Source organism: Dromiciops gliroides, chromosome 4 (genome assembly GCF_019393635.1).
Source record: "Dromiciops gliroides isolate mDroGli1 chromosome 4, mDroGli1.pri, whole genome shotgun sequence".
Classification (NCBI taxonomy): domain Eukaryota; kingdom Metazoa; phylum Chordata; class Mammalia; order Microbiotheria; family Microbiotheriidae; genus Dromiciops; species Dromiciops gliroides.
The window spans coordinates 263896088-263913126 of NC_057864.1; the positions used below are offsets into that span (position 1 = coordinate 263896088).

The 17039-nt window shown below is 39.9% G+C and overlaps 1 protein-coding gene across 1 annotated transcript in view; it reads right to left on the reverse strand.

Annotated features, from left to right (window-relative positions):
- Window positions 1-3002: 3002 nt before the first annotated feature.
- TNFRSF21 (TNF receptor superfamily member 21) overlaps window positions 3003-17039 on the reverse strand; it is a 117359-nt gene continuing 103322 nt past the window's right edge. Inside the window, exons 5-6 of the mRNA XM_044004986.1 lie at window positions 8973-9201; window positions 3003-6648 (exon numbers count right to left, since the gene is read on the reverse strand). Of these exons, the coding sequence (XP_043860921.1) occupies window positions 6419-6648; window positions 8973-9201 (459 nt within the window). The 3' untranslated portion in view covers window positions 3003-6418. The remainder of the gene's footprint in view (window positions 6649-8972; window positions 9202-17039) is intronic.

Below are 17039 nucleotides of genomic sequence, written 5' to 3' on the forward strand. Positions count from 1 at the left end.
GTTCTTTTGAGAAACCTGTCATTCTTACTGTACATTTTATCTTCATGATCAATTACTTTGGCTTCTATTGAATTCATATGTCTTCCAAAGTGATTTTCTTTCCCTTCTGCCAAATTTTCTTCCAATTCTGTATTTTTTAATTCCAAAATTGTAAATCATTTATTTTCAGAGCCTGTCCTTTGGAGAGATTCTCCATTGCATATTCTAAAATTGTCGATTCTGATTTAAGACCTCTGAATTCCAAAATAATTTTGATCTTAATATCTTCTTGTAAGAGTTTTATTTTTATTTTGAACAATCCCTGCAGTTTCTTGCTATTGTTCCATGATCTTTGTAGATCATTTAGGAGTATACAGAATTATCTTAGTCATTGGAGATTTTTATTTCATTTTCTTTAATAGGTCCATTGCATTAGTGACTTTTAAAATTTTCTACTCATTTTGCCTTTGATGTGAGTCTCATTCTGTTCATCTATTTGTGAGCTAAGCTTATATGTGGACTTTTGTACTTTTTGTACTTTAGTCCTTTTCTTTTATTCTCATTATTTTATTTCTGATTCTTTTCATCATCCCTTTCTCTTATAGTGAAGTGGTTTGTATCTGTGCCCAACACCCCGTCCACCCCTGCCTGCATCAGACCCCGAGGCTTGAGACTGAGGGATATGGATGCCCAGTCAGTTTCCTGTCCAGAGTTAACTTAACAGAGAAAGGACTGGCCCCAACAAATTTTCTAGTCCCGTTTTTTGCCAGCATGCACGCGCCTTCCCCTGCACGGTCATGCCTTCTACCCAGCTTCCCACAGTTGCACTCCTTTTCCTTCTGAAGGCTCAGCAGAATCAATATTTTCCACCTTTTTTTTTTTTTAAGTCAAGAGAAATCAGACCGTCAGCTTTAATTTCTCTATATTTTACTCACATTTCCTTTTTTTTTTTTTTTTTTGAGGTTTTTGGTTGAAGAGGTTGGGAGAAAACTATCTTCATGCTGATCATGGGCATTAATTTCCATTGTTTCTCATAGTCCATTATTCAAGACTGTATCACTGGGGGAGGGGAGGTGTCCTGGCTCTATCTTCCAGTGCTTTAGCTATATCTCCCAGGTCTTCAGATTTACCAGTTTTGACAGGCATGCTATTTATTGAATCAGGGTTAGATTCAATCAGGGTTTTTTATTCTGAGGTCACGTAGTCCAATTTGCAGGTGAAGAATCTTATCTATAGCACATCCAGTCTTTACTTCTAGACCTGTACTGAGGGGGTAAAGCCACTACTTCCTTAGGTACCCCATTTCATTTTTGGATAGGTCTAATTATTAGTAAGATTTTTTCCCCTGGGCATGAAATATGCCTATCTGCAATCAAATCCTGATCTTAGTCATGCCCCCTAAGCCCAAACAGATCAAATAGAATCTATCTTCTACAGGACAGCTTTTCAGAAGCTTCCAGATAGATGTGGCTCTCCTCACTCTCCCCGCAAAATGTTTTCTAGTCTAATTACCCCAGTTCTTTCAAGTAATCTCATTTGGCATTATCCCACTGCCCTTCACCACCCCAGACACGCCCCAACTTAACCAATGCCCTTCCTAGAATGTAGAATATAAATCTGAACACTACTCCAACATGTAGTCAAACCAGGGGAAAATACAACCCCCCCCCCCCATTGTGTTGGGCCTGGATGTCATTCCTCTCTAAATGTGATTTAAGTTTGCTTTAGGTTTTTTCCGCATTCATATCACACCACCAGTTCATACTGAATTTGTAATCCACCAGATTTCCCACGTCTTTTTCTGATGAACTGCTACCATGTTCTCTTCTCCATTTTGGATTTATGAAGATGACTTTTTTTAACCCGAAAGCAAGATTTTACATTTATCCTACCCCCCTCCCCATGTCTGCTCTGCCTCTCAGCTTTTTTTCACCTACATATTTAATTAAGCATGCCACCTTTGACTTTGTCAACATTGTTGTTTTTTTAATCACAAAACAAATATTAAGACATAAACTTATGCCTCCTTTCCTTTGCTTTCCATACTAATTAAATGTATCACCCCCTCATCTTCTTATTCCCATATAAATCATGTGCCAAAGCTAAGACCCTCTGAGAAATTTTTCTCCATGCTTTTCTTGCCTTTCTTCTGTGAAGTTATTTTACTAGAACTGTGAATTGTGAATGCAGATTGTACGATACAGTTTCTACTTTGGGGATTTTTTTTCCTTCTTTTTTGAGGCTTTTCCCTTGTGCTTTGATTCTTCTTTCACAATATGACTAATGCAGAAATATGTTTAATGTAATTGTAATATGTAAGATTGCTTTCCGTCTTGGAGAGGAGGGAGTGAGAGAAAAATTTGAAACTAAAATTCCTATGAAAACAAATGTTGAAAATTATCCTTTCATGTAACTGGAAAATAATAAAATACTTTTATTAAAATAAATAAATGAATAAATAGATATAGATAGATAAATGGAGAAAGAAAAAAGTTCTTTTACTTTACTTACCTAAGCCTCATACAATAACTACTAAAACAAAAAGTAATTCCGTTTTAGGGATCAAGAATACCAATATGGAAAGAGTGAGAATATCAAGAACCTTGAGCCCATCCTTCAATCACGTCTGAATCTTTGAAGGGTTCAGAGAGGGCCATTCCATTTCCCATTTTTTTTTCCATCTCATTGAAAGAGGAATTCAGAAGTGCTGAGATGTTAGCTAATAGAGCTCTGAGGTCAGTTTTTTTGGTACTAGAGCACATGACAGATACTTCACTTGTTACACCACCCTGATCTTCTTCATTCCTGAGAAAAACCCTGCTAAATCAGCTCCAGGGGCAAGGGTTATCTCCTAGGAAAGCTTTTAAACAATTTTTGCATGGAGGCCTCCAATCCCAGAACCTCCCATGAGTGGGAGAAGCACCCCACTAATTTCAACCAATAAATCAATCAACAAGCATTTATTAAGTGCCTAGTGTATGCCAGCTACTGTGCTAGGCACTGAAGATACAATGACAAAAATAGAAGTCCCTGCCTTCAAAGAAGCTTACATTCTAATGGATGAAACATCATGCATATTTATAAGTACATACAAAACAGATACAAGGGAACCTTGATGGGGAAGGCACTCACAGCTGGGAGAATCAGAAAAGGCCTCATGCAGAAGGCAGGGCTTGATCTGGGTCTTGAAGGGAAGCAGCAATTCCAGGAGGCAAAAGTGGAGAGGGGGTACATTTCCGGCATGGGAGACGGCCAATGCAAAGGCACAGAGATGGGAGGTGGAGGTCAGGAGTGAGTAATAGCAAGAAGTTCAGTTTGGCTGGGCTGTAAAGTATGTGGAGGTGAGTATATGTAAATAAGACTGGCAAGGTAGCTTGGGAGCAGATTGTGGAGAGAGCTTTTAAGAGCCAAAGTTCATACTTGAGCCTAGAGGTTAGAGGAAGTCACTGGAATGAGTGAGGGGTGAGGGAGTTACGTGGTCAGACCTGTGCTTTAGGAAAATCACTTTGCCAGCCATGTGCAGTTCAGATTGGAAAATGGAAAGACTTGAGGCAAGGAGATCAATTAGGCCATTGCAACAGGCTAGGTAACAGGTAATGGCCTGAACTAGGGTGGTAGGCATACAGGTGGCAATAAGATGATGGACGCAATGTATGTCGTGAAGGAAAAATCGATGATTTTTGACAATTTATTGGATATATAGAGTGAGAAGTCAAAGATGACATCATGATTAAGAAACTAGTATCCTGGATGTCTGGGAAATAGGGTGGTATATTTGACAGTTATAGAGTAGTTTAGAAAAAGGGATATGTTTGGGTGCAAAAGATCATGAATTCAATTTTGGATGCCAAGTTGGAGAAGTCTACAGTACATAAATTCACAATGTCCAATAGGTAATGTTGGACTGAAGCTCAGGATGGAGTCTCTGCCTGGATATATAGATCTGAGAGTCAATGACATAAAGATTAATAAACCTGTGGGAAGTGATAAGGTCACCATATGAGAGAGTGTGAAAACAGACTGAATACTAAAACTGAAATACTCCTTTCTCTCCCTTCAACTTCTCCCAGGCCTTTCTTTAGCCTTTAGGACATCTCAGAGACTGAAATGCTAAAGGAAGAACATCTGGTTGCCCTGAAGATTCCCAAACCAGGTACTTAAGGGACTAACCCTGTTAGTCATAGGGAACTTGTAAATGCCTCTACAATATGCACTGTGGGCTTTTTTCACTGCCAGATGCTTCTGGTCATATAGGTTTCCAAAAATATGCATGAGTGGTATAATCTAAATTCATCAGTAAGAATCCTCAGTCTAGAACTGGAAGGGATCTTAAGGATCATTTAGTCCAAACCCTTCATTTCACAGCTGGGGAAACTGAAGCCCAGTTGGTTCAAGTAACTTGCCCCAAATCAAACAAATGGTAAGTTGCAAACCTGGGATTGAACCCAATTCTATCAATTAACAAGCATTATAAAGTGCCTACTATGTGCCATGAATGAGCCCTCCGACTTCAAATACAGTACCATTTTCAATATACCACACTATGTCCAGTGCTACATAAAAAGCCAATTGTTTTCCAAGAGAAGGCTTAGTGGGTATGATAAATCAAGCTTAAGGAATTCATTTTGCCAACATTTCCTGAGATCCCATTTCCCTTTGTTCCCAAGCACAGTCTTGTGAAGCAACTTCAGGGGCAGCAGGAGGTTCTGAAAATACTCAGAAACTATTCTGATTGACAACACCCAAAACACAATGGCTATTCAGTCTTTGCTTTTAGACCTTTAATGAAGAGAAAGAAGAGAATGAGCATTTATGAAGAGCCTACTATGTATGTGTCAGGCACTGTGCTAAGCACTTCAAAAACATCATATCACTGGACCCACATAATAACCCTGGGAGGTAGGTGTTATTATGATCTCCATTTTACACTTAAGGAAACTGAGGCAGACAGAGGTTAAGTCACTTTGCTAGGGTTATACAGATACTAAGTATCTGAGGCTGTATTTGAACTCAGGACTTTCTGATTCCAGGCTCAGAGCTCTCTCCATTGTACCACCTTGCTTGCTGCCAGGATGGGGAGACCACTACTAACCCCAAGGCTAGAAAGCTCTAATTGTTAGGATTAAGGATTAACACACCCAAACAAGTCAAGTAACAAACACCTAATATTTATTAATAAATTAGTACACTTGAAGGCATTTTTTCCACATCAGTCCCTTACCACCACCATCACCACCACCACCCCACTACTTCTTTCACACCAAAGTGGCATAGGCAACCTTCACATTCAATTCTTGCAACTGAGCATCAACAGACTCTGTGTGTGCGTGTGTATGCACATGTGCATGTGTGTGTGTGTGTGTGTGTGTGTGTTCATAATGGGAGCCTAAGAGTTGCAAATATATCGGACGAGAGTTCTTACAGTTGCAGCCATTTTAAGAAAAGTGATTGCATGATGGCAGATACCACCAGGACCAAGCAAGGCTGTGAGGACCAACTGGAACTATTGGCTATGCATGTATAAAAAACCAAGACATCTTGTAAAGCATAACTCGGCAAACTCGGACTAATGGAAAAGGGGCGGGGTCCTGATGGGGCTCCGGTTCCTACTTCCCAGAGTGCAGCATCAACACTGCGTGACTGCTCAGTCCAGAACAGGTGAGGTGAAAATTCTCCCCTTTTTGACTGGGATGCCACACAACTGTATTTGCAAGTCCTAAAGGCCAAAGGAAAGACTCTTCCCCCATGAGAGCTTCCGCTGAAAAAAGAGTATGGGTAAACCAAACATTCTATGAACTGTCCAGGCAAATACCATAAATCAGTGAGAGTCCTAGTCAAACATCAGCCATGTATACAAATGATAAAACAGGACATATTAAAAAGTTAACTCAAGTAAAAACAGGTCACATGAGTGTGACTCAGTATTGAGCCTGTAATTTCTTTTACCCCCAGAGGAAAAATAATTATTGGTATAAAAGAACAACTTTAAGGAAAGGGAAGTGGGAGGAGGGAGAGAGGCAATGAGGCTTCCAATTGAGAACAAGAAACTTGACATTAAATTTCAAACAAACAAACAAACAAGAAGCTTTAGCAATATCCCAAATTCTGTGTGCAGGGGTGGAGGAAAAAGGTCACACCATAGTTATGGTCAGTTAAGTGAATTTAAAGTGCACAGAATGATTGGAACAAATATAAAAATGCTAAATAGAGCAAAGATGAAACTGGAAAAAAAACCCCAAACTGCACTGGCAGGTACACCTGGAAAGGGTGTATGAACTTGTCCTTTCTCAAGAAGGGGAATAAAAAGAAAACAATTTAAAACACTGGCCCTGTATTGTAGTTTAAAAATAAAATAAAATAAAAGATCCTGTCTCCTAGCTGTCCATCATCTTTACCAAGTGCCCTAAGCAATAATTCAGAGTGTTGTGTCCCCGGTGTCCTACAGTAAGTCGGGAAGATGGCTATAAACAGAGTCCAGAAGTGTCTGGCTGGCTTCCTGGCTCTTGACTCCAATGATTTCAAATAGCCTGTCCAGCTTGTCCTCAGCCTGGGGGATTTCCTCAATCACATGCAGTTCCTCTGGATTTAGGATATGGAGCATGTCATCAAAGATTGGCTGCAAGTCACAAGGGTCCAAGCGTACCTGCCGCAACACTGTGTCTTTCTTTTCTGTGGTGGAGGTAAGGGAGAGAAAAATACATTTGTAGTCAGTGAATGAACGTTTATTAAGCACTTATTACGTGCAAGACACTGCACCTTGGCATATGAAGGTGAAAGCAAAGAATGACAAAATAATAATAATAAACCCTGATCTCAAGGAATGTATGTCTTCATAGAGAAAACAAACAGAAAAATAACTAGGTATATGTAAAATGGATGCTGTAGGGCTGGACCTGAAGTCAGGAAGACCTGAGTTCAAATCCTGTTTCAGACTTTTTGATTAAGTCACTTTGACCTTTGCCTCACTTTCCTCATGTGTAAAACGAGGATAATAATAGCACCTGCCTCCCAGGGTTCTTAAGAAGATAAAATTAGGTATTATTTATAAAAATACTTCACAAACTTTAAAGTTCTTTATAAATGTTTGTTGTTGGTGGTGGTGTTATTGATGGTGTCAATAAGGGGAAAGCGCCAGAAGCTGGGGGTGGACCCATGAAAGGCCTCTAGAAAAAGATGGAATTTGAGACTATGTGGCAAAAGTGAGTGTTCCAGGTATGGGAGACAGTGAAAAGAACACTATGGTTGAGAAATGGCTGGAAAAGCAGACAGAGATGGCTGATGCTATCTTTCTTTGACCTTTCCCCCTCTGCTTGTTTCCTCACCTTCTGCTCTGGAAAAGTCCCAGTAAAACAGCATTAATGAAGACCCATGAAACAGTCTGTCTCAATTAGGGAAAACAGTAAAATGTCTTTAAAGAAAACCAACGATCCCTTTCATTTGTACAGAAGGCAACTCAAAATAGCCCAAAGAAAGCTACATTAGCTGAAATTATTCAAACACTTCTTTTAATGAACAGTTGAAAATGCTTTATAATTAACAAATACAAACTGTTTTGCTGTAAACTAGTTCTTCTCAAACACTCTAAAGTGACTTGACAGAAGATGTTTAAAATGCTTGAACAATTTTTTGGCTAAATTGAGGGAGTGTTAGCTGAGCTTCTGTCCAAATCAAAAATCCCAAACTCATTCACTCTCCTCTGATGGGGCAGCTAGGTGGCACAGTAGATAGAACACTGGCCCTGAGGGCCAGTTGGGAGAATCTGAGTGCAAATCTCACCTCATACACTTACTAGCTGTATGACCCTAGGCAAGTAACTTAACCTCAATTGCCTTAAACAATTCAGGACCATGTCCAGTCATCCCGGTGTATATCTTGCCACTGAACCCTAGAGGAGAGAGTGAGGTTGGTGACTTTGCACAGATTCACTTCAGATCACAACATCACCTCAATGTCATCCTTCAAGAATGAAGGACCAACAACTCTCCTCTGATTGCAAGGTTTCAGGTCAGGTGAAGTGAATGTAAATTTATGTATAATTTCTTTTGCTTCAAAATCATAAGGATGTGATGTTTAATGGTATTCAGAGTTGGATTTATAGGTTACATTCACTATTACCAATACAAAACAAACAGGATAATAGATCAGACCTGTGATTTCAATAATGTAATTCCTCTGGCTAAGGAATTTCTATAGATTCAGACTATCCTTTGCAATCTTAGATAGTCTGTTTAGGATACTGAGAAGTTAAGCAACTTGTCCAGAGTTATATAGGACCTAGATCTTCCTAACTTGAAAGCCAGTTCTTTATCCACTACTCCATACTACCTCTCCCCTCATTTGACAGAAGAGGAAACTGAGGTAACCTATTCAACCCTCATTTTATAGCTGAGGCTTAAGTGACTTGTTCAAGATTATACAAATAGTAAAAGTCCCAGAATTTGAACATAGAACCTCTGACTCCGAATCCAGCCTTCATTCATGACATGCTTCAAATCTCTTATAATATAATAGGATGCTTAAAGGTAGCATAAGAAATTTCTACAAGGTTGGCACCATTTCTAAGTGTGAGTATATGTGTTTGTAAGTATTTTCAAGATATTTATTGACTACCTCAGATTCAAGAACCTATCCAGAGAATGCTGGGTATGATCATTTTTTGTTGGTGGTGGTTCATTTCAGTTATATCTGACTCTGGGACCACACGGGGGTTCCTTAGCAAAGATACTTGAGTGGTTTGCCATTTCCTTCTCCAGCTCATTTTACACATGAGGTAACTGAGGCAAACAGGGTTAAGTGATTTTCCTAGGGTCACACAGCTAGTAAGTGTCAGAGGCCATATTTGAACTCAGGAAGATGAATCTTCTTAACTCCAGGTCCAGCACTCTATCCACTGTGCCACCTGGCTGCCCATTCTTTCCTCCAACATTCTTTCTAATTAGTTTTAGATGGAAATGGAAATATGAACATAGACCTGGGCTTGCTGACCTCCATACCTTTGGTAATAAAGGAGCCATTCCTGCTCAGAGCAGAGGAGCCACTGGATGTGGAATCACAACGGAGAAGGGGTTCTGATTCATCCACGAAGAAGCCCTTGTTCTTATCCATGGGGGATGGTTCCACAGTCAGGACAGTGGCATTCTCAGACTTCGGGTTGGGGCTAGGGATGGGGCTGGGACTGAGTGGGGTGGGACTTGATGGAAGGGCCAGCTTGTCAGCTTCCAGCTGTAAATAGGAAAAAATAAAGCATTTTCTTTAGCAAATAACGTTCATTTTCCTTTCCTTGTACTTTTCTGTTCAACTCTTCCTCCCCACCCCCTTCAATGTCTCATTCTGTATAATAGGAACATCAGATCATAAACAGTTAAACCTAGAAGAGACTTGAGCAATCCAATCACTCCATTTTAGTGACAATGAAATTGAGGTTCATAGAGGTGAAAAAATGGCTTGCTAGCTAGTGGTAATAGGAAGACTAATCACTTAGGTGTCCTGACCCCCCCCCACATACACATACATACACACACACATACACACACACATATACACACACATATACACACACATATACACACACACACACACAATTTAGCAGTTCACATTGGATTTAAAGCAACAGTACACCTTGAAAACATGTAGTCTAATGCTTCTGTAGTAAAGTTGTCTGTGGTTGCCTATGCTTTTAAAGTTTCAATAAGTGTAATTATAGCCTCTGTAGGAGAAGCTATGCAAAACAAATGTTACATTCTCTCTCATTTTTACAAATGAGCTAATGTGAACCCACAAAGGGAAAATCACTTTGAAGTTCACAAAAGATAGTAAGTAGTAGAGTCAAGATTTTGAGTGTAAGAGAGGCACTTTGGAAAGGGTGCTGGACTTGGAGTCAGAAGACCTGTGTTTAAAATGAAAGGATTGGATTAGATAATCTCTAAAATGGGTGGGAGGGGGGGAAGAGAAAGGGAATAAGCCTTTATTAAATGCTTACTATGTTCCAAAAATTGTGCTAAGTGCTTTTACAAATATTACCTCATTTAATGCTCACAACAACCCTGTGAAGTAGGGGCTATTTGCCCTCATTTTACAATTGAGGAAACTGAGGCAGACTGAGGATTAAGTGACTTGCCCAGGTTTACACAGCTAGTAAATCTAAGTAAATAGTCATATTTGAACTTAGGTCCTCCTGACTCCAGGTTTAGCATTCTACTACTATGCCACCCAGCTACCTCCAAAGTCACTTCCAATTATAAATGTCATCCTTTGATTCCATAACTGGTCTCTTTAAAGCTCACTAAAATTATATTTAAAACACAAAAAAAGAATAATAGAGAAAATACTACCAAGGTAGAGCTAGAAATGAGAGAAGAATCAAGACCATATTGCCATACTGTGTCATGCCCACGAACTATCCAATTCAGCAAGTATTTTTTTTTTTTTAGTGAGGCAATTGGGGTTAAGTGACTTGCCCAGGGTCACACAGCTCGTACGTGTTAAGTGTCTGAGGTCGGATTTGCACTCAGGTCCTCCTGACTCCAGGGCCGGTGCTCTATCCACTGCGCCACCTAGCCGTATTTTTTTTTAAAGCACTTAATATGTATCTGTGCTAGACATAGTGTTAAATCAAGTGGGGGACAAAAGACAAAATGGCAAAGGGTCCCTTGCTTTCAAGAAATATCATCTACTACTTGGACATACACAGTATGGAAAGAGAAAAGTAAATACAAAATGAATTGAGGAACAAGATAACAGCTGGGAGAGGTACCGGAAAAGGTTCCTATAAGAGGCAGAATATGAACTAAGCTGTGAACAAAGGTCACACAGGGAGGGGGCATTTGAGCCCAGATCTGAACTCAGGACATTCTGATTCCGTGCTGAACACATTTACTGTACCGCTTAGTTGCCTCAAAAGTATGACTCTGAGATTGCAAACCTAGGTAACTGGAATGGGGCTATGAAGAGAAATAGGGAAATTTAGAGGAAGAATGGATTTTGGTAGTAATGAGGTCCACTTTGTACACGCTGAACTAGATATCCAAATAGAAATGGCTAGCAGGCAAAGATAATGCAGAATTGAAGCTCAGGAATCAACCAATCAATATTTACTAAGTGCCTACTGTGTGCTAGGAACTCTACCAAGTGCTAGGAAAGAAATTGGTTCTGGATTTGAGGATCTTACATGTGGAACTGCACCTTTGGGAGCTGATGAGATAGCCCAGAGAATGGAGCCAAAGTTGATGTCTTGAGTGGCACCTAGGGGGTGGGGATACGGTTCATGATACAGACAAAAAAGAAGATGGTAAAGAAGAGGGGAGAAGGATAGGAGAACCATTAGGGGGCAGTGTCACGAAAGACAATGAAAGAAAGAGTGTTAAGAAGGTGGGGATAGTGCAGGGTCAAAACCTAAAGAGAAGTTGTCAGATAGAGAAAAAGCCATCAAGATTGAGTGCCTAATCACTCAATAATCTATAATCACTAGTAACTAGTATAATCAATAATCACTAGTAACCTTGAATATAGCTGTTTAAGACAGATGATGGGGTTAGAAGTCAAGTTGCAGGGATAGAAGTGGGTGGAAAAGCAATCAATCAATCATTCAAAAAACATTCATTTATCACCTACCATATGTCAGGCAGTGCTCAGGAAGCAGTGTGAGAAAGAATGTTGGATTCCAGATTCAAATCTGACTCTGCTACTTACTACCTGGATGACTTTGGGCGAGTTATGTAATCTCTCTAGGCATCATTCTCTTGTGAGATGAAGGGTCTTGGACCCTGTAACAGTTTTTCCAGCTTTAAATCTATGATCTAGCAGAGTCAGATTTTGAATCCGGAATCCAACATTCTTTCTAACACTGCTTCCCACATCCTGGAAGGCTTACCTCCTCTGTGTGGAGACAACATGTTTGTTCTATGGGTAGAGACAGGTATTTACAAACCACTCACGTAAAAACAAATCTCAGGTAATTCTTCCCAACTTTGCATCACATATGATTCTAGTTCTTTTTTCTGAATGCCAAGTCACGGCTCTCTGAATCCTAAATCAACTTTGTCCTTTGTTTATTCAGTAGAAGGCAAACTCCTTGAGGACAGGCTCTGACTGCTTCAATTTTGTTGAAGACAGTGCCTGGAACAAAGTAGACACTTAACAAATGCCTGTTGATTGATTGAGCTACCAACCCCATGGCTGACATCTACACTCAAGTTTCTCTCTCCATTTTAAGTGACAAATGCATAGCCATTCAGAAAAGCTGTGGATAGTTATTTCCTTGTTCCAAGCTCAGAAACACTGTTGCATAGACACAGACACCTGAGCATTGATGTGCACAGTCAGGGTAATTGCCCTGGACACCTAAAGTTAACACATGTCTTTACCCCAGGTTCCATGGCTAACTCCAATGAGAGCAGAGGAGAGGGAAAGGTTTACTAGATGCAAATGATGACCACTCTTTTCTCTTTCTATTTGGACTGACAATCCCCCATCAATGTGAAGGTTGGCTTCCTCAAAGTCTCCTCCATCCCTAATTAGGTTGGAAAACCCAACACTGTCTAAAATGGCACCTGCTTTCTCCTCCTCAGTTAGGGCAGGAGGCATTGGGCACCAGGGTGATTTATACTTGATAGCTCGCCAGTTGTAGAAGGAACAAAGCAAACACAGCTGCCACTTTAACAGCATTTAAGGCCTGAGGGAAAAAAAATTCCCCTGCGGCAGATTCCAGATTCTGAAGCACCCGTGTGTTCTGTTGCAGCAGGGTTTTTTCTCTTCCACCCACACCTTGCTTATACTTCCAGTTTGATCTGAAAGACTTGGATCAAAATCGTTCCCAGCTGCCACCCTCCTGATCCACAGAAGAGGTGGACTTTTTGCTTGATTTTGTGCATGTCCTCTTGTTGTTGCTGTTTTGTAATAGACCCTGACCCATTCCCCTCCTACCATGAAAAAGTACATGGTCATTCATGACAAGACACATTTCTTATTCATCCAATAGGACAAAGCCATATTTGTCCACATGCTGGTTTCTCAGGAACGTCTCATTAGAAGGCATGGTTCAGAGACTCAACACTGGGCACTGTTCTCGAGTTTTTAAAACACAAAACCAAAGAATTTGCCACCCACAAATCACATGCCCATCGGCCAAGAGATTCTGTGTGTATGTGCAGGAGGGGGGTAGAATCCACCCACCTCATTTGCTCCCTTCTTGCTCCATTCTAATTCATAAGCTTACATTTTCCCATTCTATTTCATTTTTGCCAATGGGTGCCTTTCAGCAGCAGAGCACTGGCTGAATTTCCACATGCTGAAGGATGGTGAATGCATACTAGGATACACAGCTGCCCTTTCTCCGTGCCACTGAAGGAACTCTAAGCAATTAGCAAAGGACCCCTAAGAATTCCTTCAACATACTTCATATTAAGCTAAAGTCCTTGTTTTATTGTGAGGGGAGGCCTAACAATGACTGCCCTCCAAGAATCAGACTTAGGTGGAAGAGATGCCTTTCTGCCCAGGGCTCCAATAGTTAATAGCAAATCAGATTTCTGAAAATTACATTTGCTGCTAGATTTCCACTATTTTTCCCACACAGAGGGAAGAAAATCACTAGATTAAGCTTTGTGAGAAATTTTTCCCATCACTGGGACTCTCACAGCAGCTTTCTCAGCTCCCAGAAATCTTGTTTATTCCTTTTGCCTGTGTTTCCTTGGGTTTACACCAACGAAATTCCCTACACCTCTTTTTTAAAAAGTTAACAAACTTAATCTTCAACAAACACAAACATTTCATTATATAGAAAAGAAGGAAAAACAGAGGACTGCAAAGGAAACCAATAATTTTTACCCTTTTGAGTGCATATTAAAATTAAGCATAGCAGAGGCAGCTAGGTGGCACAGTGAATAAAGCATTGGCCCTGGATTCAGGAGGATCTGAGTTCAAATCCAGTCTCAGACACTTAATACTTACTAGCTGTATGATCCTGGATGAGTCACTTAATCTTCATTGCCCCGAAAAACAAAACAAAAACAAAAAAAGAGTTACTTTAAAAACTATTGTAGGGGCAGCTAGGTGGCACAGTGGATAGAGCACCGGCCCTGGAGTCAGGAGGATCTGAGTTCTCAGACCCTTGACATTTACTAGCTGTGTGACCCTGGGCAAGTCACTTAACCCCAATTGCCTCACCAAAAAAAACAAACAAAAAAAACTATTGTGGAAGGTTCATTTGTATCTCTATGATATAAAATTAAGCACAGCAGTAACAAAGCTCCAGTTTATGCCCATAGCTTCCTGATTACTTCTCAAGTCTAATAAAAGTGAAATTTCAATGCCATACTTTTCCAATAGGCATTGCTGCCCAATTCCTGGTGCACTCAGCAAAGGAAATCACTCAGTGGTGAACTTAACTACTAAGACAAACTGAAAGTGGATAATTAGGTTTGAGGCACCATCAGCTTCCATAAAATGTCTAAGAGTTTTCTAAGAAGAAGGATGGAGAATGCCACTTAGGAACCAAGGTAGGAGAGTAAGAGCACTAGATTTGGAGTCAGGAAGATGAGTTCAAATCCCACCTTAGGTACCCACTAACTGTGTGAACCCAGGCAAATTATTTAACCTTTCCCTGTCTCAGTTTCATCATCTGCAAAATGAGGGTATTACGAGCACCTACTGCTCAGCATTGTTAGGAAGATCAAATTAGAATATGTGTACAGCACTTTGTAAACTTTAAAGTACAATATAAATACTACCTATTAGTTTAGTAAATAGAAGGCCAGTCTTAGAGTCAGAAAAACCTGGCTTTGAATCCTGTCTTTGACACATATGAGCTGTGTGATCACAGCCAAGTCATTTAACCTCTCAATGTTCCAAGCCACTCTCTGAAGACTGTCAGTTGCAGCAATTTGCCCCATCTATAATTGAGGGGTGGGTTACACACTGGGATTTCCCCACACCTATGAAATCACTGTCTGGACAAAAACCAAAACCAAACACAAAGACCACCATGGATCACTATTGCATTGATACCGTATATCGAAATTCAACATATTGAGTTTGTTTTAAATGAGATATAACTACGGGATTATTTAGGTACCATACAATAATACACAGATGCACTAAACAAACAAACAGATTAATTTTCAACAGGCTCCCCTCTTCCCAAGAGCTAGGCTATAATGGCATATGTATTACTGTTCCCTTAAAAATGTTGCAGCTGCTGCAGTTTGTTTGAACTGGTATCCAAGGAGCAAGAAGGTTCAAAGATGTGTCCATGGCTTTGGCAAGCCAGGTCTCTGAGCAGTGCCAGTTTTGTGCCAGAATTTATCTTGCCTCCTCTCCGATTCCAAAAGGTTACTGCCAGGAGGCAAGAGACAGACCAAACTGCAGAGACTGACATCAAATTTGGCATCTTACTGCAATGTGTTCGTTCATCAGATAGTTGAAGGGACTTTGGAGAGAGAAGTAAAAATTCAGTCTTTGATATTTCAGTGCCTGGAGGAGGGAAATGTGTTCATCTATAAGGTTCTATTGGGAAATAATGTTATAAATAAATAAGGAAACAAGCCAAAAGAATTAAAGGAAGGGAGGAGATAATAAGCTATTGCCTCAAGTATCCATAAGTCTTTACTTGAGAAGAATCAGCCTGTAGTATGCCCATGTAGTAGAAAGAATTATAGAATGTTAGGGCTACATCATTTGAAGAATGACTAAACAAACTGAGTGGTATGTGAATAGAATATTTCTGTGCTTTAAGAAATAATTTATGTGATGAATACAGAGAAATATGGAAAGACTCATATGAATTGATGCTGAGTAAAGTAAGCAGAACCAGGAGTACCATGTGCACAATAACTACAACAACGCAAATGGAAAGAACTACCAAAGAAAAAAAGGCAAAACTGAATGCCATGAAATTAGAACAACCAAACTTGAAGAAATTTAAGAAGGTGCTTCCACTTGTCAGAAGTGAAGGACCATGGATAATGAAATGCTGCATATATAATACTTTTTATGAGTTTCTTAGTTTTGCTGAATTGTGGTGTTTTCTTCATTTTTTTAAAGTTCTATTTAAATAAGGGGGTGGTTCTCCGGAAGATGAGGAGATACACTGGAAATGCAGGTGATAAAAAAATGAAAGATATCAATAAAATTTTTAGTTAAGAAAAGAAAAAAAGGGAAAGGTAATTGTTAAGGCAAGAAGGTCCTCAAAGATTACAGTCCTAACTTCTCATTTTACAAACGAGAAAACTGAATGCCAAAGAGGGGAAAAGACTCGCCAAAAGCCAGAAACTTGGAATCCCAGATCAGTGCTCTTTCCATCAGACCTTGTTCTCTCAAGTAGTAAGACCCTATATTTCCCTTTCATTCATGCAGCTAGAGATTTCCTCCACAATTAGATTCAATGCAAGTACATTTAGTTCCTTGCACATATTATAACTAGCCCAGACTGATATAGGAAGATAAATTCTTCCTTCACTGGACATGAAACTCACACACATAAGAGGCACAGTTGCTAACCAGAGTTTCTTTTCCCTCTAGATTTCTACAGATGAATGCCCTCTACAAACTCTGAGGCACTACCACCCACCTTTTGGATGATATATTAAACAATATTTAGTAATATTTCCCAACTCTATCCACTTCATGTGCACTGAAATTTGATCCCAGAGAAGAGATGATGGATGAAACTTGCTTCCTGACTCTATGGTGAAGTGGTAAGTACTTATGGGAGTAGAATGCCAAATACACTCTTAAAGCACAGAACATTTCTTGGACAGTTTTGTTTGACTGTTGTCTGTTACAAGTGAGGATTCTGCTTGGTATGATGTCATCCACTTGTCATCCCTGCCACTAAGGGGATGGGGAGCTGAGGCTAGTGGGTTCAAGAATTCCATTAAGAGATTAGCCCAGTGTCATGGAACTAGTAAATAAATGTCTAAGGTGGAATAGGTCACAATCTTCTGGTCCCAAAATTCCAAAGTTCAGAGCTCTTTCAATTATTGCACAATTCCTTGAAATTCCATTTGGTTAAATCTTGAAATGGAAAAGGAGACACAATTCTTCAGTTCAGGGAGTCAGAGTCAATA